Genomic DNA, 27,392 nt, shown 5'->3' with positions numbered 1-27,392 from the left:
CAGCAAAAACTGGAAAAACTGGACAGAATACGATACAGAGCATTAAGATTTGGTTTTGGAGCAGTCAAAACCACGCCCATTAACACTTTACTATTTGAGGCCAATGAATTGCAATTACGTCTGAGGAGAATGAAGCTATATTTAACATATTGGATAAGAATTCCGGTAGGAGGACCGGAAACTTAGCTTCAACCGTTCTGCAGAATTGCTGGGAGTACACTGGATTCTCTGGTAAAGGTTTGGGATGCGACATAAACAAGAAAGTGAAACAATACAAACTAGATACCATACATCACAGTCCAACAGTTATTAGTAGCAGCATCTCCCCGTGGATATTTCCAGAACCAAAAGTAAATCCTATGATATTGGAAAAGATGGCAGAGTTGACAGAGAAGAATTTCAATACCGGGTATTTAGTTCAAGAATATTTGAAGGACCGCTACTACAATTACCTAAATATTTTCACAGATATTTTCACATCAGTCTAGATAGAAGTTTAGGTAGAGGAGGATAAACCACTTCAAATCGTGATTTGTTCAGATTCAAGGAATATGAACTCCTTGTACAGTCATGATGTAATATACTCTGGTACAGGAGATACAGGAGATACATCTTTCACTTTGGTTTGTAGCCCGCCATCAAGATCAAAGAAGAAGAAGAAGCGCTCAAAGCCTTTGTTCCGGTCTTTCAGTAGTGATGATTGGGAGACTTTTAGGTACTGTATGTTAGTGATCAAGAAAGGCAAAAAATGATATGAATGAAAATGTTTATATTTTACATAATAATTAAATTTTCTGTTTGTAAAGCTAATCTAGAGGGTGCAAAGCAGTCAGTTCAGAGGAGGGGAGGTACGCACAAAAAGAAGGTTGCACCGTGCAGAACAAAGTAATGTGATAAAGCAATTAAGAACTCAAATTAAAACAGTTAAAGTGTTTGAAAGGCAAATGTAAGGAGAATCATAAAAAAAATGCAAAGAATGACTTTTGGAGGAAATTTTGTAGTTTAGTGGGAAGAGAGGCAGAAATTGATCAAATTTGGAAAATGATATAAAGAATGAATGGGATTAAAAGAGAGTATGAGTGTCCAGTTTTAACAACAGCAGTGAGAGACGAGGAGAAAGAAGAGATGCTGTCAAAAACTTTCGTTAAAATTCCTAGTTTGGAAAATATTAGTGAAGAGGGGAAACAGGAAGGGAAACTATGATAGCAGAGAATGCAGCGCTATTACAGCACGAGGAAGACACCAGTGACCTACTAAACAAACCGTTTACATGGACAGAACTGAATCGCTCTCTTAAGAAAACCAGATGTCAGCACCAGGCAAAGATCAGATCAGTTATATTATGATAAACCATCTCTGTGAACCATCCAAGGATATTTTACTGGAAATATATTATAGAGTTTGGAAGGATGGGAAATTGCCACACAGCTGGAAAGAGGCTGTTGTAGCTCCAATACACAAACCGGGGAAACATTGTACAGACCCAGGGAATTATAGACCAATTTCTTCAACCTCCAGTGTATGCAAAATAATGGACAAAGTGATAAATGAAACGTTAACACATTATATAGAAAATAAAGGATATATATCCAAATAAAAGAGTGGCTTTAGGAAAGGAAGAAATGCTATGGATACAGCTTTATGTTTAGAACATGAAATTAGAAAAGCACAGAGGCAGGAATTTGGAATTAAATGTAAATAAAATGCAGGGGGCTAATTATGCTAGTACAAGAGGGATCATATAAATGGGGTTTTAAATTTTCATTTGATAAGACAAAGACAATTTTCTTTGAAAAGAAAAGAATTGCTTGTGAGGTAAAACAAAATTATATAATCAAGAACTGGATAGAGTGAAACACTAAGTTTCTAGCGTTATGGTTTGTTGAAGAATTACATGGGCTTTACCTATTCAGAAAGTCGTGGCAGGAGTAAGAGTACTAAATGTAATGAGGTGTTCGGTTGGAAGTGAATTTGGGGGCAGGCAGACAGAACTGCTTTGAAGGTCAAATACGGTGGATTAATTAGCTCAGTATTAGATTATAGTTGTGTGGTGTATGGATCAGCAGCAAGCACATCTCTCAAAGTGTTAGTTAATATTCAGTATCAGGCTTTGATATTATGCACAGGTTCATTTAAAACAACCCCAACAGCAACATTGCAGGTGGAGAAATGCCACTAATGAAATGAGAAGGATATAGCTATCACTGAATTGCTGGATTAATTTACAGGGCCAGAGTCAAAATCCCTCCATACAGGACACTTTAAAACCTTGTTGGGCGAGGGAGAGGAGGAACACAAACACTTTTGGATGGAGAGTGACACCGAAAGCGACAGAATTTAAAGTAGCTCAATTAAACTTTAATCCGACTGTACCATTGCCTGCAATACCACCTTGGATTCTTCTGCCAGTACATTTTACACTGTTAGAAAACAAGAACGAGGACAGGGATTTTATTTTTAATTCACATGCATTACAGGCATGCATTGATAGTTGCCACAGTTGCGTCCAGACCTACACAGATGCATCAAAGAGTTTCGTTAATAAAATTGGAGTAGCATTTACTGTTTCAGAGTCTCATATCAAAGTAGGGAAAAGGATCAGTGAATGACTCTCAGTATACACAGGAGAGAAGCCTGCAATATTGCTGGCAGTGCAGTGGATGGAGGATACAAGACCATTGAGAGCAATTGTTTGTTCAGACTCAGGCTCATAACCAGCCAGTTTACAGTACAGTCCCTCAGACAGCAGAGCTGGCATTTTGATAGAAGTACAACAAACATTGAACAGAATTCAGATGAATAATAATAATATTCATAATATTGCATAATATTCTTATGGGTACCAGCACATGTTGCTAGCAAAGGAAATGAAATGGCAGAAAAGGCTGCAATGGAGGCCTCGAGAATACTAACACTGATATGGCAATTAGCCTCAGCAGGACAGAGATCGATAGCATTATGAAACAGAGACTGAGGGAAAGTTTGCAAACGCAGTGGGAGGAAGAGAGTAGAGGATGAGGGTTTTTACAGCCTTCAAGGGAAAGTGGGAGAAATGAGGTTTGCACAAAGGAGTAGGAGAGATGAGACAATAATATTAAGACTTTGATATTGACACACTGGACTGAACAGTGCACTATTCAAAACAGGGTAACATAATACAGGCAGATGTGACTACTGCTGGCAAGAAGACACAGAAGAGCCAGTTATGCCACACCTTATCTGATTCAAAACCCCGGAGAGATAAAAGTACGCTTTGATCTAATAGATATTCTAAAAAAAAAAAAAATGTATTATTTAACTAATTTGACTGAGAAGATAAATGAATTTATTTTAGAATATTGCAGGTGCTAGATAGTCTGACCCACACTCCATACCAGTTGGTGGCGATAATGCACCAATTCGCTGTTTGCCAACCGCCAAAAACCTCAATAAAGAAGAAGAAGAAGAAGAAATCTTTGTTCCGGGCAACAGCGTGTTTGCAGTTTTGCATGTCCCCGGACGTTTCGCTGCAAGGAGATAAAGTTGTCTACGTCTGTTCTTGGCTTCGACATGGTGAAATTATCTGCGGAGCTAATTGAGCAAGCTGCTCAATATACCAACCCTGTGAGAGACAGAGAGTTGGATTTACGAGGTTAGGTAAACTTTCTTCACGACTGCGTAGCTGGATATGTTAAGTTAGCTTGCATAGGCTATTATGCAGGCCTCGCGTTGCGCTCCATTCAAAAGCTCGACAAATTAGAGTTTTTTACTTTCTGATTTAGAACAGCAAAGTGACTTTAATATAGGCCTGAATTACGTTAAAATTGTTTTACTGCGTAGCCGTTAGCTACAACATAGCAGTGGGTAATAAGGGTCTGAAAGCCACCCAACTACTTTACCGTTGTGTGTAGCATCAGCTTTGCGAGCCAAAGTAAAAACGATACGAAGACGACTGTATCCATAGGGGAGGGGAGTGCTGCCGCGGATCAACAAGACTGAACGAACATTGCGGAAACACTGTGGGAGTATGAAATTGTCACTGAAACGTCGTCAAGGTACCAGAGAAGCCGGTCTTTTGTAGGGCTAGCCAGTGTTAGCATAGCTTATCAGCACGGCTTGTACCAGCCAAACTGGCGGAGACCTTGTGGAATGCGTCGTGTGCTGGGTATACGTGAACGCTTGAATCTTTCACCGCGGTGAAATCAGTTTGAAGTTGGACTTTGAACAGACGATGCGTTTTAACAGATCTCCGTCCGACCGCTGGGGGGCGCATGGAGCCCGGCGTCATCGCGGTTGATCGCGTTAAGTTTGTTCGCAAGAAGCGTGAAAGCCTAATATAATTACTCACTTCAATTCGGACCCAGTTTTGAATATGTAGCCTACAACGGGAAAAGCGAACAAACTCTATGAATAAGCAAGTGCTTACTTTTTGTAGTAGAAGAAAGATAATGTCCAATGCTGTTCTCCCCCCCTTAAACCCGAAGTGTGTTGTATCCCTTTTGTGTCGTCAATCATAAACGCTGTTGTGCCATTTTAAGCATGTTTAAAACAACATTTTCAAACATATATCTTTTTAAAAACCCACCACTCATGGTAGTCTACTGTGTAAAAAAAATCGGAAGTATATCTGTCATTTACTTTATCCTACTTCACACTGATTTCTGGAGACAAAACTGTTTTTTCATGTCACAGGTTATAAAATCCCAGTGCTTGAAAATCTTGGGGCTACTCTGGACCAGTTTGACACTATTGACTTTTCTGATAATGAAGTCAGGAAACTGGATGGATTCCCTCTGCTCAAAAGACTGAAAACATTGCTAATGAATAACAACAGGATTTGGTAAGTTATAGCTACAGCACTCTCCACTGTCTTGAATGGAAAAAATTCAATATGCTCTTCCAGAGAAAAGAGAAAATCATGTTGAGGTTACATACTCAGACCAAGGAGTATTCCAGTACCTTCTACCGATCCAAAATAAACTTGGGGTTACAATTCATATTTAAGTGGTTTATTTTTTTAAGATCAGGTATGATGGATTTAATATTGCAGTTGCTTTTCAATAAATGTCCTCCCATTTGGAGCATACATGAAAATTTCCCCTCCCTACCTTTCAGTATTAATTACAGCTCCAAGTAGAAAATGCACTCAGTAGAGCACACACCTCTGCCAAGGCCCATGTCAAACAACATACACCAGACTTCAGAAAAAAAAAATTCATATTCCTAGACAATGATCTGGATCCGCCCCACAATTTAATGGGTTCCTGTCTGGCCCTTGCCTCATCCCTCCACCAAGTTTGGTGCAAATCACTTCAGTACTTTGTGCGTAATCCTGCTCACAAATAAACAAAACGACAGACATGGGGGGAAAGTTGACCTTGGCGGAGGTAAATATCTGTTTGGTTTGTTAAAGTCTCTTAAAGATAGACACTGTACATGAATATTTTTAGATAACTTTTCTAGCTAACCGTGTGACACGTACAGTCCTTGTTGGAAGCCCGGTGTATGTGTATTTCTAAGCGGACTGTTGTAAGCAAAGCTTTCTCTCCAGAAAGGAGTCTGTCTTAATATTACCCGATTTGATGTGTAATAGGCTTGGAAATGTGTTGACTATTCCAAACCCCTTGATATAATTTTGCACTACATAAAATTTCATCTGGATGAATGGCCTTTATTAATGAATTCCCCTCTGAGTGGGTTCAGTGTGGTTTCATAGATGATGATATACTATCAAACACTTCGAAAACATTGCCTCTCTGTCTTGACAAACTTCCTCTCCATCAATAACATCAGCTTTGTTTCCCTGTTTTGCTGTACTTGGAACAGTTTTAAGAAATGGTTTAAGATTTCATAATAAAAGTCCCTTTATAAATGATAGTGTGGTGGCCATGCCCTACATATAGCTGTGTATAGGGGGATCACTGTACGTGTTTGACAAATGCATGTCAATGACAGATGAAACAAATAAGTCACTTATAACAGTTTGCCATAATCTGGTGTTATAGTGCCTTGCGTGCCTAATCATTGCTCACAGATGCAGTGTTTAGCTAGTGTCTGATGGCTTCTAATTGCCTTTGATAGCCATGTTATAACTTGTAAGGCTTTTGTCATAACATTTCTAAATCACTGTGCAGTGTTTTCGTGTCTGAGAAGACTTCAGATTGGCTTTCCAGATTGTAAATTATCGTCTCAGCCGTACTATTTAACAGTGCTGTTTTTGGTCTGAAACACTAAGTAGGGCCATGGGAGAAGAGTAGATTCAGGATATAACAGTAGAAAATGAACAAAATGAGTGTAATATAAACTGACATTATATTGATGTTAACTAACTTACTTAATTTGCACAAAGTGCATACCTTAAGACAAGCTGCGGTTTGGCATCAACAGCCTTTCTACAGCACATCCATCTGTGTGAGTGCACGTTGGTCAGCTGTTGGGGCTGGTCTGCTCTCACTGCAGGCCTGTTTTATTTGAGTCTCATCAAGAAACATAGGCACTGCAAACATTCACTATACAAGTATCTATGTGTGTGTGCGCTTTATGAGATGGTAAAAAGTGCTGTATACTGTGTCAGACTGTCTTAATGAAGTGCTGCCTTTTTTTAAATTGGCCACAGTATACTGTGGTACATGTACATGGCTGTGTGCTTGAAACCAAATGAAATGTGTTTTTTTTTTTTTTCCAGTCGCATAGGGGAGAATCTGGAGCAATCTCTGCCAAGTCTGACAGAGCTGGTTCTCACAAGCAACAACATTCAGGAGCTGGTGAGTATATTTGTTTTAGTGCAACTGGACCATCCCATTGTTATAGGTTTTTATATTTGTGATCAAAATGGTGCATACAAAATGTATTTATTTACTCTGAAATACCAGAAAAATACAAATTCCTCCACAATCTGATGCCCTTCTGTAATTGTTACCTCTGTGAAGGTTATTCTAATTTTTGTGTATTCACATCTGCCATCTTTTTGGCGTAATTGCCTCACTGAGGAAAATATTATAAACAACTTTACATAGCAGCACAAGTACAGCGTAATGTTGACTATACGCTTGTTTCTGGCAGCGTCAAAAAAGCTGAGTAAGATCAGCTACATAAGGGTAGAATTTATTTTCATGATGTTATATCGGGTTAAATTTCACGTTCTATTTCTCTGGTATTTCAGTGTATGTAGTTGCCCTTGTTAATATAATTCATCTGGACCAATGCCCTTTATTAATGAATCCCCTCTAAATTAGTTTGATATGACTTCATCGGTGGAAATGTAACATCAGACACAGGCACCTTACATCTCTCTTGCCATTGTACATTTTTCTGAATGGTTGTTCTTTTCATGTGTAGGGTGACTTGGACCCACTGGCCTCCGTGAAAACATTGACCCTTCTCAGGTATGAATCAACAGTACTCAAAGAGAAACTCGTTTTTGAACTGTCTTGTGCACCACTTAATTATGATTGTACACGTTTTATAATAATTACTGAAATTGCAGCCTGTTAAGGAATCCAGTGACAAACAAGAAGCATTACAGGCTCTATGTCATCAACAAAATCCCACAGATCCGTGTGCTTGACTTCCAGAAGGTAAAGCTCAAGGTAAGTGCAAGAGAGCAGGTATATTGTGCCAATTTGTGAAAGTCTCAATTAAATGTGAAATAATATGGGATACAGAGCTGTTGATCACTCCTCATTGACCCTGTGCACTATATCAAGGCCTGGCATGGGGTGTTAGTCATGGATTATGTGTTTAGGAGATGGAAGCTATAACAGAAGTATTGACTTTACACTGGCTGATTAACTTTTAAACATTGCACTGGTAACTGACAATATGTTAAACTCGAGAGTTATCATCCTGTTGCACGTCCAAAGTAATTGTGGTGAATTGTGCATTTTCCTGCCAGGCCTTGCCCCCCTTGGATGAAAGCTCAGTCTGTAATTAATGAGGGTTTTCACTTTAACTGTGTGATATCATCATAGGAACGCCAGGAGGCAGAGAAAATGTTCAAAGGCAAACGAGGTGCTCAACTTGCAAAGGATATTGCCAGGCGAACAAAAACGTAAGATAAAAGTCCATGTCAGACAGCAGCTCCTCAGAATCGCTGGATCCTGGCTGACGGAGCAGTTGAAATAATGCAAAACTATTTATGTTATGCACACCAGAATAAACATAGTGATAGACCAACATCCATTGACAAGCGAGATCTGCCATATGTTTTTCTTTTGGCTGCATCGGTTCATGATACAGTTCCCCAAATTTTGAAACACACTGTCCAGACCATAAGTATTTGGACAGTTACGATTTTTTTTTCTTTTTCTTTTTTTTTTTTGTTGTTCTTCAGACTTTTGCTATAGTACATTCAATTTAAAATAACAGGACTGCATGATAAGGACTCACGAATGCTCTCCAGGATGATGTAGGTGTAGATGTTTGTCAACGATCAAGAGAAGACTTCATGACCATAACTAACCACAAGATGCAGACCTCTGGTAAAACTCAAAAACAGATCGTGTTGCAAACCGGTAGAGTTCTGGAACAAATTTCTATGGCCTGATTGGGGGGGGTCAACCTCAAAAAAAAAAAAGGAACATCTCATTAGCAACGGCCAATCTCACCTGTCAAACATGGTGGTGGTTCTGTTATGGCTTGGGCATGTATGGCTGTCAATGGAACTAACACATTGGCATTTATCAATGATTTCACTGCTGACAGAAGCAACAGGATGAATGCAGAGGTTTACAGGAGCATTCTGTCCTCAGATTCAGTCAAATGCATCAAAAGTCATTGGACGACGTTTCATCATTAAGCAGGACAACAATCCTAAACGTACGACCAAAACGATCACAGAGCTTTAAAGGGTAAAGAGGTGGAATATCCTCAACTGGACGAGTCAATCACCTGATCTCAGTCCGACTGAGCTTGTATTCTACTTGGTGAAGACCAGACCGGGAAAGATACAAAGCATCCAGTGATGTCTATGGGTCGAAGACTTCAGCTAGTCATTGACTGAAAAAAGATTTTGTTCAACTTCGTGTATCTGTCCAACTACTTTTGAACCCCTAAACTATGGGCACTGTGTGTCTAAAGGGCTATATCTCCCACACCGTTCTTCCTCTCTTGATGTGAACCTAGTCAAAGCTGAGACCGAAACTTGAATGTAGTATCCATTATTTTATTTCAAATTGAATGTGTTGAAGCAAAGAGCATGAAGAACAAAAAAACATGTAACTGTGAATATACTACAGTCTAAATTGTACTTTCAAATCGTTTCAGAGTATTTCGTGGTACAAGGAAATAATTTAAAAATCTGTGATCTGCACCAGAGGATAATCACTTGTTCCTTGTCCCAGCAAAATGTGAGCTAAAACTAACCTCTCTTAGTGGAGGTAATAATAAATGTATGAATTGGCCTTATCCATTTAAACCTGAAGCCAGTAACATTCACCACAGTGTTGCATTAGGACTGCTGTCTGTGGACGATGTATCAGTTTATTTGACTTAAGAAAAGACACTACACATGAGATTGACTACACTGGTTGAGAGGTCAGAGAAGCCGTGTTTGTCCATGTTATCTAATTGAGGTGTGTTCCTTTCAGATTCACTCCTGGAGTGGCAGCACAGCTTGAGAAGAAGAGGACGGGGCCGTCTCAAGCAGATGTGGAAGCTGTCAAGGTTTGCTTGTTGACATGAAACATCTTGGCACCGAATGTTTGGGGTGTTTAGATTTTGAGTGCTGAGTTTTCCTTTACATCCCTCTGTCGTCCTGAACGGGACATGGGTGCATGTATGTCACCTAACAAAAAAAGAACATATACGTGTATACATCTTAATGAAAGGTTTACTCATTAGCTTTTTCTGAAGTTTTCAACCACATTTCACAGTCTTCCTCTGAGGGTGGAGTTTACTCATTGGTCATCATGTGACCTAATAATTAAAGAGGTGGTTTGTTTATGGTGGGAGGGGGTAACTTGTTTCACTTCAAAGATTGGCGGACGACCTTGCTGTGATTGGCTCTGGTCTGATGTTCAGATAGCCAAAGAACATCCTTGATAGAAGACATGGGTAACAATCGCGTGATAACAATTCAACCAACTCCATGGCTACTGGCCGGCTCCACCCACTAATGAATAACAGTGAGATGATGTTAAAAGCTCTTGAAAAAGCCAGTAGGGAAATTTGAGTGAAAGACACTTTGGCCAAACCACAGTATCCAGGATGAAGAATGAAGATTTATTCAGAGTTTCAACGTTGTCATGTTTCACTCTAAATATACAGTATGTTGGTCACTATGTAGCTTTGAAGCATGTTCCAGTTGACATATGATACAGATAATCAAATTTACTAAATAATTGTCATACAACCACAGTGGAGATGAAGAATCGCTGATGTACGACGTAATCTGGATGGAGATTCAGATCTTTAGTTGTGAATTTGCAGAATATAAAGTGATGAATAGAATGTCAGAACATACTAACCGTGTTTTACGTGCGCGTGTTTGTTTCAGAATGCAATTGCCAATGCTTCATCATTGGCAGAGGTGGAGAGGTTGAAAGGGATGCTGCAGGCCGGTCAGATTCCAGGCAGAGATCTCAGACAAGGTCAGTGCTTAGCAAATACTATTTCAGAACTCAACTAATGCTGTGGAACCTCGTGAATTCTTTAGGCTGATGTATCACTTTGTCTGTATCAACGCATTTGGCCAGGATTCCTTACATTGGCTTATTCAGACATTGTGATCAAAATATGTGCTGAGGAAGTAATATTGCCAAAAAATCACAGTAGTAGTTTCTGAATTGTAGTTGGCAGTAGTAGATTTTAACCACCTTTTTATAATAAAAAGACTAAATCAGCAATGAATTGATCCTACTAACAAGTGTTGTGTGTGTGTGTATCAAAAGCCTGATATATTTTGTTCTTCTTTGCCACAGAACTCCATTGTTGTCTACAAACTATTAAAAACACATCAGTGAACCACAGAGTTGCACTGACTGACATGTTCCTTCATTACCATGAAAGACACACTGAGGTTTATTTTGGCTCAGTCCCACATACACTGTCCTGCTGCTGCGAATACTCACTAGAGAACCAAATGTGGATTAATCCACCACTGGAAATAGTACCAAACAGTTACCTCCTGTTGAGTAATGTTTGCTAAAAATGAGTATCCAGCTGTTATGGTAAATTATCGGGCCCTAAAAGACAAAACAAAAAAACAAAAAAAAATTGTGAGCCGTTTTTAAAGATTTCCGTCTTCAGTAGGAACCGGTGGACTTTGGGCTGAGAGCCACAGACAGGGTAGGGAGATCATAAATTTCTGAGAAATGAATAAAGAAACAACCCCAGCTTCACCCCTAACTTCATCTGAATTTGATTTGCTTTTCTTCTATAACATCATTGTATTTTGATAGATGGATGGATGAATATATTCATTTGTAAAATTAGGTCCAGCTGGGATGGTGGAGGAAGAAGAGGAAGAAGATGAAACTGCACAGATGGAGGCACATATGGATGGAGGTGCTGGAGAGGAGATGAATGAGGGAGATCAAGAGGAGGAGGATGAAGATATGGAAGAAGAGCAACATGTTAATGGCTCCTGAGTACCCTGAAAGAATTTCTTTTTTTTTTCTATGTTGTAGATTTCTTGTGTTGAACATACAGGGCTGTTGTTTTTTTTTTTTGTTTGTTTTTTTGTAAAATGGCGTACATTAAACAGATTTTTAATATTGCTTTGAGTGGGACCTTTTTCTTTAAGCAGTCAGGTGACATTTCCAGCTGAATGCAGTCCTATATAGTCTCTAAATGTCCAATATTTTAGAAGGCTGCTTCACTTCCAAAAGACGGTGCATTCACAAGAGATGGATTGAAAAAGAGGTCAAAATCAGAACAATAAGAGCAGGATATCCTTACTATTTAGTCACTAGAACGGGTCATACTCCTTGGAGCAGTGGATCCTACAGTCCCCGAAATGGGACCAATAGCATCATTCCATTTGACCCTGCTGCACACCTTTCATGCCCCCATTCGTAAGGCAGACTTTCTGTTAGACAGTCCAGACTAAGTGTCTGGACAGTTACACATTTTTTGTTTTTCAGGCTCTGAGCTTTAGCACATTCAATTTGAGTTAAAATAAAGGATATTGGATTAAAGTGTAAACTCTCACGTTTAAGGAGGTCTATGTCGATTTAGAAAGAATTGTGAGATATTTGCCCTTTTAAAACGTAACACCCAAATTTATAGGGTTAAAAAGAGGTCATGTGACTCAGAGTTGCCATTTAGATTGAGGTGGAGTTGTCTGCTACTATGAGGAGTGAACAGGCGACCATACAAGTGAAGAAGATAATGAGGCTCAACAAGAAGCAAAAATCAAATATCACAAGTAATTGGTTTGCCAAAATAAACATTTGGGTGAATTCTAAGAAAGTCACGAACATGAAAGCTAGAAAATGGCAAATGACCTGGTAGACCTAGGAGCACAAGTCTTTTAAATGACTAGAAAATAATTTGCATGGTGAAGAAAAAAACCCTTTATGACTGTACGCCAAGAATGCTCTCTAGGATGTACGCAGACATTTATTGATGATTTCACTGCTCTCAGAAGCAACTGGATGGATGCAGAGGTTCACAGGAGCATTCTGTGCTCGGATTCAGTCAAATGCATCAAAAGTCATTGGATGATGTTTCATCATTAAGCAGGACAACAACCCTAAACATACCAGAAACGACCACAGAGCTTTAAAGGGTAAACAGGTGGAATATCCTCAACTGGACGAGTCAATCACCTGATCTCAGTCCGACTGAGCAGCATTCCACTCGGTGAGGACTGAAAGCAGAGAGACCCCACAACAAGCAAGAGCTGAAGGAGGCTGCAGTGAAGCTCTGGGAGAGCATCACCAGGGAAGATAGTGTCTGCTGATGTCTGTGGATCATTTACTGCAAAGAGTTTTCCACAAAATATTAATGAGGTGATTTTGTTTGACTACATAAATATTTCTCCAATGAGCTGTGAACCCCTAAACTTTGGGCACTATGTATTTAAAGGGCTGTATCTCCCACACAGTTCTTTCTATATTGATGTAAACCCACTCAAATTAAAGCTGAGACTTTGCACTTTAGTGTAGTATCCATTATTTTATTTCAAATTGAATGGGCTGAAGCTCAGCCCGAAGAACAGAAACACGTGTAACTGTCCAAATACTTAAGGTCAGGACTGTAAATTGTTAGTCTCCAAGCATGAGCTGAGATAACCCTATTAATTGCTGTATAATATCATCAGGGTTATTTTCAGACTGACAAAGCAGCTTCAGAACCAGCGAAGATATTATGCATCTATTTTCATGGGCTAAACCAGCAACAGACCCTGCATTGGGACCAGCAGAGTTAAGCTGATGAAACTGGTCCGCCAGCAAGGTCTCATCAAAGACCATGTTAGCTTTTGCTGGTATAAACCAGTCCCTTATGCACAGTTCTCCTTTGCACTACAGTTTCATTTGGTGCATGTTTTCCTGCAAAAACGACAGCACTTTTCTCATCCTCAGCAGTCTCTGTCACCCTGCCGTTATCCGGAACAGTCTTTATCTTAACACTTGTAAAACTATGTACACCTGGGTTATTTTTCAGTTCCGAACAGAACCTCTTGACATACTAACTAACCAACTTCATACTTTGTGGTGGAGTGTGGTATTGCTGTATCCACAAATGCTGAGTTTCTCCAGGGTGGCCCCCACACTTCACCGTCTGTGCATGTTGAGAAAGCAGTGCAGATTAAGTATCATCGATGCCTCCCCACACAACAACTGGAACCATGCACGAACTCCAACAGTACATTGTCCGCTTTGTTGATGTATCTGAAGATGACATTCTCTTTCAAAGGCAGAAATGACGCAGACACCGGAAGGCCTGGGTGCTTTTACAAAACCATTTTAACCAGCTGCCTCCTTCACACGTAAATATTATCAGGTAAGACTGAAGTCATAAATCATTTGAACAACAGAAACAGGCAATCGTCATACAAATGCTACATTCCAAGGCTTACCACAAATTTCTCATGAACAAACTTAAATCCAAGTGTCCTCTTTTCAAGTCAGTGTGCTATTAAGCTTGAAATACATATTGCACTTCCATTTTGACGTTCTAAAATTAAACAGGAATAGATTAAAACCCAGTACATGGCTCGACAGCGTATGGTCAATGGGCAAAATGAAGGAGTTGAAAACCGTTGTGGAACCACCTTAAACAATAACTTTCAATGGAAAGTAGATAAAGCCTGCTCGAAATGTCGCTAAACGTCCCTAGATGACGTAATATTGACGTTTGCTGATATTTAGTTTTTGTTTTACCTTCCTACTCGGCATACATGCAGATTTTATCTGAACGTTTTCTTGGTCTTCCAGACCTTTGTCTTGACTTCAACAGTTTCCGAATCTGATATCTTTTTACAGCCCTCCCCTGCTTTGTAGGCATCCATTATGTTTATTTTCGGTCAGTTGTTTAGAGGAGCCCGTGATTGTTGCGTGTTACCACAAGAAGAAGAGTAGTTTTCCCCGAGAAGTTTTTGAACTGAGGGAGCTGGATTGAGATACCAAACCGACTGGGAAAATACACAAAGAAGTCTCTGTGTGTATTGAGGGGTGGTTTATCAAATTCATTTTTTCCTGGACACTTTTGCTTTTACCTTTTACTGTTTATTTTTTTTAATACTATTTGAAGTTGTTCAGGGAAGGGAAGTACTTCTGTAGCCTATGGCTACCGGACGGGGTGCTGGGGTTGTGCATGGTGGGTAGCCAAAAAAGGATCGATTAAAAGGGTGGGTTTGTCAGGTGTGAGCGGGAAAAACAAATTGAGCAAAGTGGTACCTGGGCTGCATTTGTATAGCGCTTTTCTAGTCTTATCCACCACCCAACGTGCTTTACTCTACAAGCCACATTCACACGGCGCTTTTCGATCACACACGCAGGGGGTCGCAGTATCTTGCCCAGGGACACTTTCACATACATAAACGTTACCACTGCTTTTGGGGGTCAGATAATCAAGGGATTCCAGGCTAAGACTCAGAATTTCAGGAATCTATAAAAGAAATTCTCTACTAGTTTTACAGAATGGAGAGGTGGAAGCAGTATCTAAGTTATGAAGAGGAGCAAATTGTTGTTAATAAATCACTGGAAGTTGGACAGAAGTGTAGGAGTTTAGAAAATGATAAGCAATTCATGTGTTTTTCATTCATACTGGAGCAGACACTACAATGGGTTGTCTTATGAATCATTTAAACATTTGGTTGATTTGGTAGTAGAGGAAATGATGTCTTTGTTCAGTTCAGTGTGGGCAGAGGGCTGTTTGCCAGCAGAATGGAAACATGCTTTTAACGCTCTCATCTTGAAACCAGGTAATCTAGGCTCAGTTCATATGGATCTATAACTTTAGCATCCGTGTTTTGCAAAATCATGGAATGGGTGATCACCAATGGGCTTGTTTATTTTTTTTAGAAAGTAAGGGTGTTTTTGCAGATGATCAAAAGTGTTTTAGAAACGGAAAGTCAACAATGGAATCAGTTGCAGTTTTAGGTCAAGATATTAAAAGGACATTTCTTAAATGAATAGTAGTAAGTGAGTTTTTAGCTATTGAGAGATCTTATGATTCTTTGTGCCATTTGGAGAGGAGGAAGAAATGCAGAGGTTACACTAAAACAAGTTCAGAGGGCTTTTCGTTTCTGTAGAGGGATGCGCAGATAAATGGGGCTGTAAAATCTCAGCCGCAGATTCTAAATTCATGATCTCTGGCTTCGGGAGAAAGTTACCTGTCCTTAGTGATCTCCTGTAGAGGGTGAAAGAATGAACAGTTTGGGGTGTTTGGTTTGGTCAAAGAATCACTTGGACATTTCATTTGGCAAAAACAATTGAAAGATTTGCGATGGGTGGTGTCAGATGTCATGAGAGATCCGGCTGGATGTGACTTGGGGGAAGAGAGGGAGACCATGGATTTAATATACCAAGCAATGATAAGGTCTATACTTGATTATGGATGTTTGTTCTATGGCTCTGCTGCTAAGGCAGTGCTTGGAAAAGCCGTATTTGTTATTGTGTCCCTTACCCCTTTTCCTCTCGGTTTTGATCCCCACTTCCTGCCCTCGTGTTTCCTGCCACTGTGATTGTCCTCCCCGCCCCTGATTTGTTGCCCCTGTTTCTCACAGTCTCCCCACTCCTAGTGTCTCTGCGGTCCCTCCCCTCTGTGGCCGTTCGCCTCCGTCCTCTGCATCAAGCGTTTCAGTCTTTTCCCGAGCGTTACTGTTCTCCGTGTGACTGTTTTCTAGTTTTTTTGACCGCGCCTTAGTCTAGCCCGTTGGTTTTGTCTGCCTGTTCCTGATTGCCTTCCTGTTTACCAAACAATTCTTCTCAGTTTTTTGGAACCCCCTTTTTTTTTTGTCTGAGTCGTGTGTTTGAGTCCCTGGCTTGTGGTTTCAGTCGTGATACCTAGAATGTAGCAAGTATAACTGAAAGAAAAAGCTTATTATAAGAGACTGTCAGACCAAGGAATCTTGTGTCTCTCTGTTAAATCTCTCTTTGGCAAAAATGAGAAGCATCATATGACTAGAAAAACAGTTCCTGCACGATACAGGTCTCTAGACAACAAAAGGAAATGTGATTGAACCAGTTAGTCTTTATCCTGCGGAGGGCAGTACTACGCCCAGTGGCGTCCACACTGCCAAAAACCACCGAAGAAGAAGAAGAAGCCGGAAGCACAAGAAGATGATAATGAAACGCAACGCAAGTCTAACACGTCATATTTGCTGCTCTGCGTTCAGTTGTATCAAAGATGGTTGACATAGGAAGGAGTCTCCGCCACGACTAGTAGCCTAACAGACGATAACGTTTGTTTCTCAGCGCGGGAGCCCTACACAGGCGGCGTTTATTTATTTTTGTCTGAAATGGAAGATGTGGTGATCACAGATGTCAATGAACGTGGCCATCAGGTGGAGAAACCGCCCCTCAAAAACCAGGATCTGAGTTCCCTGAACCTGTTTGGTAATTTCACATGATAACATGGCCACTGTGTTTACTGTCGGATCACCGTGACTTCTGATTGAACCAGAGAAGCCGTTTAGTTACGATAAAGGGTAGCACGTTTTGAAAAACACCAGCTGCTAGTGTAGTTGATATACCAGCCTGATATAGCTTGACTCCAGTTTAGCTCGTCTTCCTGTGTGAGGCTAGATTAAGATTAGATGTCGATTAAAAGCAAACCTAAATCAAATCCAAGTAAATCTAATATCGAACCTTTCGGTGGCGTGTGCTTCCATCTGTTTCAGTTCTCTTTCCATCAGTACACCACAGTTGACAGTCATACATTATTCTGTCTGCTGGGATCTTTTCTCATTGGAAAGGTGTAGAGGCCTAGCGGTGTCCAGTGCAGTGTTGTAAGTCTGGTCCGGGTGGACGTGCTAAAACATACGCCATTTAATAACATGTACTCGTTACTGTGAGGGGAAAATGGATCGTATCTTCATAGCTGTTTTTCAATCGTAGTAAAACCAGTAATATCTCATCCTTTGATTTATTCCATAATCTGGATCCTAGTTGATATGGAGTCTCTCAAACGAAATATCTGGTAAATGTGGTCATTATTATGGGTAAATATACTCAGTCATGTAAATAGAAGAGCCAGAAACCCTCCTTAACTTAATGAATGAATTCAAGAATAATTCGTTTGTCATATTTTAACTGATATTTTTCTGTCATCTCAGTTTCTTTGTATTAACGTGACCTGGGCTATTAACTTTCATTGTAAATCATTTTATATCTCGCATACGTCAGAGTTGTTTTACAACAACAAACATATGTTTTTGTGAACCCCCCCTCAATCCCCATCCCACAGTAGGAGAGCTTCTGTCCCAGTATGGGTGGTACCTGCTGGTTGTGACTGTGCTGGTCTACCTGCTCATCCAGCACCTGAGCAGGAGGAGATCCAGCCAGAGCTGCCACAATTCACCCCAACAAACAGTGCAAGGTCAGCACCAGCCTTTTACCAATACCTGTTTATATATCTGATACAAAGTTAACAGGACAAAGGTCAGATCAGTACTTTGTAAGTAGTAAGTACATTATTGTGGACTCACCAGTAAAGGATAGGTTTGGATTTCTTAAGGGTTTATCTTAATACAATAAGAGTAAACATTCCATATTCATATTGACAGAGTAATTGGTGGCTGTAATGATTCCTGTTCATACTGTTCGTGAAGTAATTCCTTTGTAACATGACTCAGTCCTCATTCTCTGAAAAAATGCCTTTTTTTAAGTTCAGCTCAAGCTAGTGTGAGTCTTTGCATTAAGTGGATTTCTCCGTCCTGGGAGTCATGTGCAGGGGAATTTAGGGTGTTTTTTCCTGGGAATGAACTCACTAAGCCACCAGGATGTATCCCTCTGCTGTGGCTTAGTGAGAAGACACTGTCTGTGGAAACACAGAGAGAGAATTTTGTACTTCAAAGACAGTGACTTTGGAAAATACGCACATGCCCATTTCTTCTCATTTAGATTGAAGCCTCATATCATTGAATAATCAATTGATTATTTTTTCCAATGAGTTTCTCTTAATTGCTTGAGCATATTTTCTGAAACACTGTTGACACTACCACGTTACTGAAATCTGAAATGATACATTTCTCTTTGAAAGGTTCTGACAACGGGCCCAAATATTTTGCATGTGAGGATGTACACAGTGAACATGTTGATGAACACATCCAAGAATTATACAGTTCAATAGAAAAGAACTTTGACTGATGCTGATCACAGAGACTAACATGGTGCGTCATTTGATCCTGAAAAAAATCTTCAGATTCCATTCACTTTTTACACACGTTTTGGATTTTATTTTAAATGGATAAAATAGCACACCTGGATTTGGGCAGTTTATCCCATTCTTCCTGGCAGATCCTTTCATGATGCTTCAGATTGGATGGGAAGTGTCTATAAACTGCCATCTTCAGGTCTCTCCAGAGATGTTCTATGGGGTTTACGTCTGGCCTTTGGCAGGGCCACTCAAGGACAGTCAGAGACTTGTCCTGAAGCCACTCCAGCGTTTTTTTTGGCTGTGTGCTTCGGGTCATTGTTGTGCTGAAAGGTGAACCATTGCCCCAGTCTCAGGTTGTGTGCACTCTGGAGAAGGTTTTCTTAAGGACTTCTCACATTCATCCTTTCCTCAATTCTGAACAGTCTTCCTGTCCCTGCCACTGAGAAGCATCCCCATAGCATGATGCTGCCACTACCATGCTTCACTGAAGGGATGGTATTTGCCAGGTGATGAGCAGTGCCTGGTATTCACCAGACATAGTGCATAGCGCAGAGAATCTTTATCCTTATTCTCTCAGGGTCCTTTATGCTGTCTGGCAAACTCCAACTGGGCTGTCATCCTCCTTTTAATCAAAGTGGCTTCCAACTGGCCGCTCTACCATTGAGGCCTGATTGATTGAGTGCATCTGAGATGGTCGTCCTTCTGGCAGGTTCTCCCATCTCTGCAGAGGACTTCTGAAACTCTGTTAAAAGAATGACCCTTGTTTTCTTGGTCACCTCCTTTTATACCTTGCCCAGATCTATGCCTCGACACAAGATTTTTATCGTGGAGCTCTAGAGACAATTCCTTGGACTTTGTGTCTTGCTTTTTGCACTGACATGCAGTTTGAATTGTGGAACCTTGTATCCACAGCTGTGTGCCTTTTCTAAACTATGTCCAATCAATTCAGTTTGCCACAGGTGAATTCCAGTCAAATTCTAAACAAATCTCAAGGAAAATTAAAGCCAAAAGGATGCATCTGACCACAATTTGGAGCCACAGCAAAGAGTCTGAATACTGTGTAAACAAGAGATTTCAGTTCTTGATTTTTAATAAATATACACAATTTCTAAAAACATGTTTTCACTTTGTCATTATGGGTTACTGAGTGTAGATTGATGGGCAGAATGTCAATTTTATCCATTTAAAATGAAATCTACAGCACAGTGAATTGTGCAGAAAGTGAAGGGGTCTGATCTATAGATGTGAGAATTGCAAAGTACTTTGAAAATCTTGATTTTCATTCACCATTGTGCCAAATTAACTGAGAAAAACTGTAACTTTTTAATTAATATGTCTATAAAATGCTACCAAATACTGAAAAATGTCCAACACAGATTCATCAGAGTCCAAAGTGATATCTTTAAATTTTGTCTGACCAACAGTCCAAAACCATAGATATTCCATTTACAATGATATAAAGCATTGAAAAGCTACAAATCATCACACTGGAAAAGCTCAGGCAACAGAATGTTGGCATCTTTTCTTCATAAGGGTCTTAACCCTAATCCTGAATTGTAATAATCAGAAATGTTGATAAATTTTCTGTCTACTAGCCATCATTTGTGCATTGTGATCTAGTGCTTATTTTTGTGAAGGATAAATGTAATGTTTTTTGTTTTTTTTTGTGAAGATGCTGCGTTAGTGGCAAGAAGACAAGAGGCCATGGAAGCGGCTCGGAGAAAGATGCAAGAGCAGCTTGATGCCAAAGCAGCCATCTTCAAAGAGAAACAGAAAGAGGTACAGAAGTGAAAAAGAAATGCTTGAAAGAAAGAGGAATTGCCCATAATGTTAGACCTAAACTGAATGTGGGATGTATTTTCTTAACAGCAAGAAGAAGAGAAGAGGAGGCAGAAAATAGAGATATGGGAGAGTATGCAACAGGGAAAGAGTTACAAAGGAACAGCAAAACTCTCTCAGGTGAGTTTCAAGTGTATTCATCTGTATCTTTGTCTTCTATCATAGTTCCTTTATTCTAAGGCCTTACCCACAGGTGTGGAAACGTTTTTTAAAAATACATTAACATTTCAAACATGGTTGAACAGAAGAAATTTTACCAATTTCAAATCATTCTCTAGAGGTTCACCATCCACACAAAAGACCAAAATGAAAATTCCAAAATTGATGATACAGTCAGCCCACATTACAGTTTGATACAGAGATCATGGTTCAATACATTCATGATACATATTTAACGAAAGATTAATTGGAAAATAAAATCATGTCAGTGCAAACTCCTTATTTATTCCTCCCTACAGCGATAAAGTGTGCAAAGACTCTTTCAGTTTGTCCATTTGTAGTTGTAGTGTAAAATGAAATCTTGATTTTTATGTATAATCCTTCAAATTTCAGTCCTCTTTGATGTGGTGACATCTGTGGTTACTGGTGGTAACAGCATGTACGGTTTAATACAGTAACCTCACTCCCCGATCAGCTACGACGTCAGAAATACAACCGAAAAGCAGCTGGTATATCCGTTTACACTGCAGCCAAAGAAAGTTACGTTTCATAAAGAAGTCAATTAATAATAATTACAACCATGATCTGATTTCATGCTACACACCGCCTGAGTAGCTTTCCACACAGCAGCAGGACACCTTAAAAGGAGTTTGTGAGCTTGCTGAGGGGCTGTAGGTGTCTCTTCGTCTAACAGCTCCTACTTGTCACATCATTGCCTGCGACAATAAAAGCCACCCCATGTTAGACAGTACAACGCTCTTAATGAGAACTAGACTAACATTGGCTGATAATGTTACTCTGTTTGGTCTCAGCAGGTCAGATTTCTCAGATATCACTTTAGTGTATTCTTTTATCGTTGATCACGCAACTGTTGTCCCTGGCATAGATGTCAGCTTCTGCTATCAGATGACATCTTTAGTGTGAAACAGTGATTGATCAAAGGTTGGAAGGGCTGTTAAACAAGGCTAACCACATTCACACACATCAGTGTGGTCATGGTCCAAGTCCCTCACTGTAGTGCCTGATTAATGCATATCGCTGCAGACCACCGAAGAGGCCAGCTCATCAACAACAGCGCTGAAACCAAAGACGGACAAGAAGCCACTTCGCAGTGCTGGTATGTATGTATGGATGTACTGAAGCTTTAAATATTTACCAAGGGAAAATGTTAATGAAGGGTTAATTATATGCTGCTAGTTCCTGCTCTTCATTTTTTATACTTTTTTTAAATTTTTAAAAATAATTGACAAGCCCTTTCATCTACACAATGAACCTGTATATTTTATCTTGTTTGTAAGGTACCATGCTATTTGACTAAGCTTAAAGCTAGTTTTCATCTGCACTCCCTAGGCAGGTCACAGGGACAGAACAACACTACACTAGACAAACAAGACAAGTAACTTAGTTACACACAGTAGTACATTACACAGATACACACCATGCCAGCAACGAGTGTATGTTAGGCAAATTACGATAAGAAGTATGACTTTCACCTATTTACAGTGTGTTTTCCTCTTTTAAGAGACATACTGTTCTATTTCACTGGTTATTTCCTGTTGCTACTACTTAGTCATTTTTAATCTGCTGGAATGAGGGCCATTTCTTAAAACTAGGTCAACTACAGAGAAGCCACAGGTTATGCTGCAAAATGTTTTCAGTTTTGGCACTGGGGAAGCAATGGATCACAGATATTTTCATGAAGGATTCACCGATGATCAGGGATGTAGGGGGGCAGAGTGAAGGTTTACGGGATGAGGAGGTGGTGAGAGCCTGGGGAGCGTTGTGACCTCTTGCCATTTCAGCAGGAGTGATAAGCAGCAATCTGTGGGCAGGGGGATTTGGGGGATTATCCAGGCGGCCAGACAGTGCCGAGAGACCGGGGAGCACTGGTGCGGGGACAGGAGATGACTGCGAGGAGGAGTTTAGATGGAAGTCTCCAGACAGTGGGGGGGGGATTCTGCTCATCCAGGATGTTGTACCTGTTTGTCAGTTTGAGTGCACAGGGAGGAGGAGGATAGGGGGGTGACTTTAGCCCTGGCTGTTCCTATGGACTAGGGCCTCTGCAACAAAGTGAAGAGTTTTTACTTCAAAAAGATTCAAAACCTCCATAGAAGCTTCTGAGACCATTTTTGCAGCACAACCCACTTCCTAGCAGTATGTGCAAAACTGCCATATCTTCTCCAAAATGATTTAAAAACACAACTTCCATGTTAATTCTCATGCACAACACTTTCAAGCTCACATGGAAAGGTGCACATTGCCTGGTTGATTGCCACACTTTTATTTACATGAATGAACAGAGCAGACCAACGTTACTGGAAAAATCTCAGTCCAATGTTCATTTGAATGCAATCCAAAGAGTCAAATAAATCCTTTGCCAAAATAATATACATTTTGAATTAAGAGCTGCAAGTGGCTGAGATAATCAGATGTTACACAAACACTAATTGGAAATTTTTCACAGAACATGTAATCATTTCAACTTGTTTTTTCTATTATCTCATGTTGGATTTTCTCCAAATGGTTTTTCTCCATTACGTACTAGAGAATGCTAAGAACGAGGTTTCAAAACAAGGGGATATTTCTTTGTTCCAGACCTTAAGAATAATTTTCTGTGCAATGACCATTCCGCACTGGATCGACAGTTTTCAAATGACTTAGAGTTTCTAGTTGTTGTGACCAGCCTGGAAAAGGCCATTTCTGGATAAAGAGGGAGCCCTGTTCATAAACATCTGAGTAGCAACAAAAAAGGTCTGACCAAAAGTTGTAGAGTCTGGTGGTGATAGGGATGGGTAGTATGTATGTAGTTTAAAACATGAATGACGGAGCCTGTGTAAGACCTTATCCTGAATTAACTGATGTCTTGAGTTAATTGAAACGACCAGTTAATTGAAAAAGACTTTATGCTGTGAAGACATTTAGCCCATGCGTCTTCTGAAGTTCCTGCTGCAATTTCACTCTCCCATGATGCCTTCAGGTGCTGTATAGATGGTGCAGTCTGGCCCGGATATACATTTAGAAACAGAAACCAGCGTTTTGGTGTTAGGTTCAGTTGTCAATAGGAACTGAAATTCATCAGGAGAATTATAAGTTTCAAAATTTGAAATGTTTCCTCTGGGGTAGTCCCTTATTTGCAAATACCTGAAGAAATGACTGCAGTGTAAATTTAGCTTTAAGATGAGCAAATGCCTAGAATACATTATCAATGTACAGGTCATTAATAGAAACAAGGCCATTCCTTTCCCAGGTTAAATAAAACAGTGTATAGTTCTGAAGGGGCAAATGCATGATTAAGACAAACAGGGGCTAAAATGGAAGTGTTTGGTAACTTGAATGTTTTTTTTTATTTGCTACTACACTTTTAATGAGTTTTGAATATAAAACCATTTTCTTCTGCATGAAGTAGCACTGAAAGGGATGTGCCGCTAATGTCCTCCTCTATAGCCGACCATGATGGGATTGGGACTTTAAGCTCTACAGTAAACAAGGGCTCAGGCATTGGTTGCCCAGTAATAGTGTTGGAACACAGGTAGGGCCAGCCCTCCTAGGTCTTTAAACTTGGAAAAATGTTTTTTTTTTTAACTGATGTGTTTTTTGTAACCCCCGATAAAAAACATGGTAATTGAATCCAGTGTTGTAAAGAAGGCCTTAGGCAGAAGAATTAATATGTTTTAAAATAAAAACAAAAACCTCGGTCATCATTTTTATGGCATTAATTCGGCCATTTACCTGCAAAGGGTGTTCGCTAGTATTAAATATCCCTCTGAAGTTTATCGATCATAACCCTACAGTTAAGTACAGTCTTAGTTAAAATTATTGGCAGCCCTGATTTAAATATCTTCAGAAATAATCAATTGTATTATCAAAATGTTTTAACAAAATGTCCAAGGTTACTGAACAAAAGAAAATTAAAAAAAACTTGCATAATAGCAAAATAATACAAACACAAAATGTACCCCAGACACAGTTACTGGCACCCTTCACTAATATTTGGTTGCAGAGCCTTTGACAACCTCTAAACGTTTCTTCTGGCCACCTAGAAGTTTCTTGTACCTGTCTGCTGGTTTTTTCTGCCACTCTTCCATTGCTCTCTGTTCAAGCTCTTTTAAGTTTGCAGGAGTCCTTTTACAAAGGTTTTCAATGGGATTTAGGACAGGACTCATTGCTGGCCAGTTTAGAACAGACCATCTTTTCCTTTTCAACCATTCCTCTGTGTGATGCTGGATATGTGCTTTGGGTTGTTGTCTTGCTGAAAGACCCAAGAACTTCGCATTAAACCTAGTTTTCTAACACTGTTTAACACCAATGCCAGAGTACCAGAGGCAGCAAAGCAGCCCCACCAGCATGATAGAACCTCCACCATGTTTTATTGTAGGTAGGGTGTTCTTTTCCTTATGGACTTTATTTCATGGCCTATAAACAAACTGATGCACTGCGTTCCCAAAGAGCTCTACTTTGGTTTCATCTCTCCATAGAACATTATCCCAGAAAGACTGTGGCTTATCTATGAAAATCTTCGCAACCATTACACCTGCCTTTTTATGCCTTTCTTTCAATTGTGGTTTCCTCCTTGGCCTTGGAGCTTTACTTGGTTTGAAACCACCTCTCCAGATAGCTCCAGGTCAGCCTGAAGCTCTTTAGATGCCTTGCGTGGGTTTTTTTTCACAATCCACATCAACCTTTGCAGACTTTTCTCATTGAGTTTCTTCTCAGCAGCACATCCTGGAAGCGTTTAACTGTGAAACTTATTAACATTACAAACTGTTGAAACAGGGATTTCAAAATCTTTGCGTTTTTTTGATAATAGCATTTGTGATGCTCTCTCGTCTTTGCCATTGTGAAAAAGAACCTGGAAACAATCAGCCCCTTTTTAATGCAGTAAAACCATCATTCATTGGTTAATTCAGGTCATGTGAACTTAAGCAAAAGGGTGCCAATAATTTCACCCTATGCAAGCTTTTTTTGTTTTTGTTGTTCAGTAACTTTGGACATATGTATGTGTGTGTATATGTGTATATATATATATTTATATGTATGTGTATATGTGTGTATGTGTGTGTATATGTATGTATGTACACGTGTGCATGTGCAATCTGCTTATACCGTCATAAGCAAACGGTATAAGCGGTGTGTCCCATATCAGCAGTCTGCATCCTGTTCTTCTGTGTGTTTTTCAGACTACAGTCCCCTGTCTGGACAGGGAGGAGGCTCCTGCTCCTGGAGACCTGGCAGGAGAGGACCATCATCTGGTGGATGAGGTTAAAGAAGGTCAGAGATTGGTCTGTATGACCTTTGATCTCTGACATCCGGATGTGCACACTGACTGACTGAACCAAGCTGACAATGTCACCAAGCCCACTTTTTATTAAGATTTTTTTTAACTTGCTCCGTACTTCTAATGTGTGTTGATCAGTTAGCATTATTAATAGCACATACCTGCTATCCGCTTTGATTTTCTCTACTGTTACTTACGCTCTAATCTCTCTATGCTGCTGCATTGTTAAGCTTCAAAGATAATATGATAATCTTGAATCATGACTTTAAGGGGTAAATGAATTGTGGACTTGAAAGCTTTTAATGAAGCCATTCCTGTAAATGGTACATAACCACTAAGTTTGGCTGATAAATTTCACAGTCTGTGTGCTTTTTGATATATTTTAATATGTCTATCAATATGTACAACCATAGCTTTAGAGCTTATATTACTACAGCAGCTGTAGCTGGTGGACAATGGTTAATAACAAGAAATAGTACATTCTCATTATATAGTTGCAAACATTTTGATCTATCTAAATGTAAGGAGGGCATGTCTATAGTGTTGCAAGCATTTTTATGCAATAAAAATATGTTCACCAGGAGTTTGAATTTGTCTAGCTGGGAATCTGCAAGCGCCTGAAGGTGGTGTGAAGGTGCAACATGCTCGGTGGGGCTGTTGAAAACTCTTTGTAAGCATTACTTAACCTTTATATATCCAGGAAATCTAATTGAGACCAAGATCTGTGAACAGATAACATCAAACACATACACAATATCAAAACAAGGTGAGTCAGTCACAAAACTCACCAAGGCTGGATTACCAACTGTGCATTTGCATCGGGGCTCCACATGCCAAGGGGCCCAAAGGCCCCATGTCCGTGATGGTTTACAACTGCCCCGTGGAGTTGTCTTGAAAACAGGTTACGGTTTACATTGTGCGTGTCCTTCAGGTCTGACAAACATGTTGAATGCATTTCCTTTCTCATAAATTTTGCAAAGCTGATTTTTCTTAAAAGTTAGAAAATGTCTCTTTTTTTACATTCATGTTTACAAGTTAACAGTCTTCTTTTTCACTGCCTTTATCGTCAATGCTGCATTGGGGGGGGGTTACTTTTTTTTTTTTTTTAAGTACATTACCACCACCTGTGGATCAGCGGAATACTGTGAAACCATTGACTAAAAGCCCAAAACACACAAAACGGGGACCCGTATTTAAGAAATTGCTCCATTGTGCTGCTAGATAACTTGAGATAAATGACGATTTGTTTCTGTACGTGCTGAACTAAAGCAAAATGTGGACAGAATAAGGGCCTTAAGGCAGGCCCTGCATTATTACCTAACCTGGGTCCCTGCCTTGTGGAGGGGCTAGATTTAGTATGACAAAAAAAAGT

General features: G+C 39.8%; 2 protein-coding genes across 3 annotated transcripts; both read left to right on the top strand.

Moving 5' to 3' along the window:
• The first annotated feature begins 3,409 nt into the window (after positions 1-3,409).
• Positions 3,410-11,696, top strand: snrpa1 (small nuclear ribonucleoprotein polypeptide A'). Its single transcript, XM_040137041.1, has 9 exons — positions 3,410-3,631; positions 4,672-4,819; positions 6,665-6,743; positions 7,318-7,364; positions 7,466-7,568; positions 7,950-8,029; positions 9,567-9,642; positions 10,475-10,568; positions 11,413-11,696. The coding sequence occupies exons 1-9, from the start codon at positions 3,550-3,552 to the stop codon at positions 11,565-11,567; spliced, it is 864 nt and encodes a 287-aa protein (XP_039992975.1). The 5' UTR covers positions 3,410-3,549; the 3' UTR covers positions 11,568-11,696.
• Positions 11,697-16,173: 4,477 nt separating this feature from the next.
• On the top strand, positions 16,174-27,112 carry selenos (selenoprotein S). Of its 2 annotated transcripts, none has more exons than XM_040131634.1 (6): positions 16,174-16,985; positions 17,839-17,967; positions 20,420-20,526; positions 20,617-20,706; positions 21,790-21,862; positions 25,923-27,112. In XM_040131634.1, the coding sequence occupies exons 1-6, from the start codon at positions 16,889-16,891 to the stop codon at positions 26,000-26,002; spliced, it is 576 nt and encodes a 191-aa protein (XP_039987568.1). In that variant the 5' UTR covers positions 16,174-16,888; the 3' UTR covers positions 26,003-27,112. The 2 variants fall into 2 exon arrangements, with proteins under 2 accessions (XP_039987568.1, XP_039987561.1); XM_040131627.1 differs by having other exon boundaries at positions 16,177-16,985; positions 17,836-17,967; positions 25,923-27,103.
• The last annotated feature ends 280 nt before the right edge of the window (positions 27,113-27,392 follow it).

This window comes from Xiphias gladius, chromosome 1, assembly GCF_016859285.1.
Source record: "Xiphias gladius isolate SHS-SW01 ecotype Sanya breed wild chromosome 1, ASM1685928v1, whole genome shotgun sequence".
NCBI lineage: Eukaryota > Metazoa > Chordata > Actinopteri > Istiophoriformes > Xiphiidae > Xiphias > Xiphias gladius.
The sequence above is the reverse complement of the archived record's forward strand: the minus strand, read 5'-3'. Positions and strand labels throughout refer to the sequence as shown.

Bases quoted from the DNA above. Each gene is read 5' to 3' on its own strand.
- snrpa1 (XM_040137041.1), top strand. From the start codon at position 3,550: ATGGTGAAATTATCTGCGGAGCTAATTGAGCAAGCTGCTCAATATACC. The intron at 7,365-7,465 runs GTATGAATCAAC...CTGAAATTGCAG, and splicing joins AAAACATTGACCCTTCTCAG to CCTGTTAAGGAATCCAGTGA. The intron at 9,643-10,474 runs GTTTGCTTGTTG...TGTTTGTTTCAG, and splicing joins CAGATGTGGAAGCTGTCAAG to AATGCAATTGCCAATGCTTC.
- selenos (XM_040131627.1), top strand. From the start codon at position 16,889: ATGGAAGATGTGGTGATCACAGATGTCAATGAACGTGGCCATCAGGTG. The intron at 17,968-20,419 runs GTCAGCACCAGC...TTTTTTGTGAAG, and splicing joins ACCCCAACAAACAGTGCAAG to ATGCTGCGTTAGTGGCAAGA. The intron at 21,863-25,922 runs GTATGTATGTAT...TGTGTTTTTCAG, and splicing joins GAAGCCACTTCGCAGTGCTG to ACTACAGTCCCCTGTCTGGA.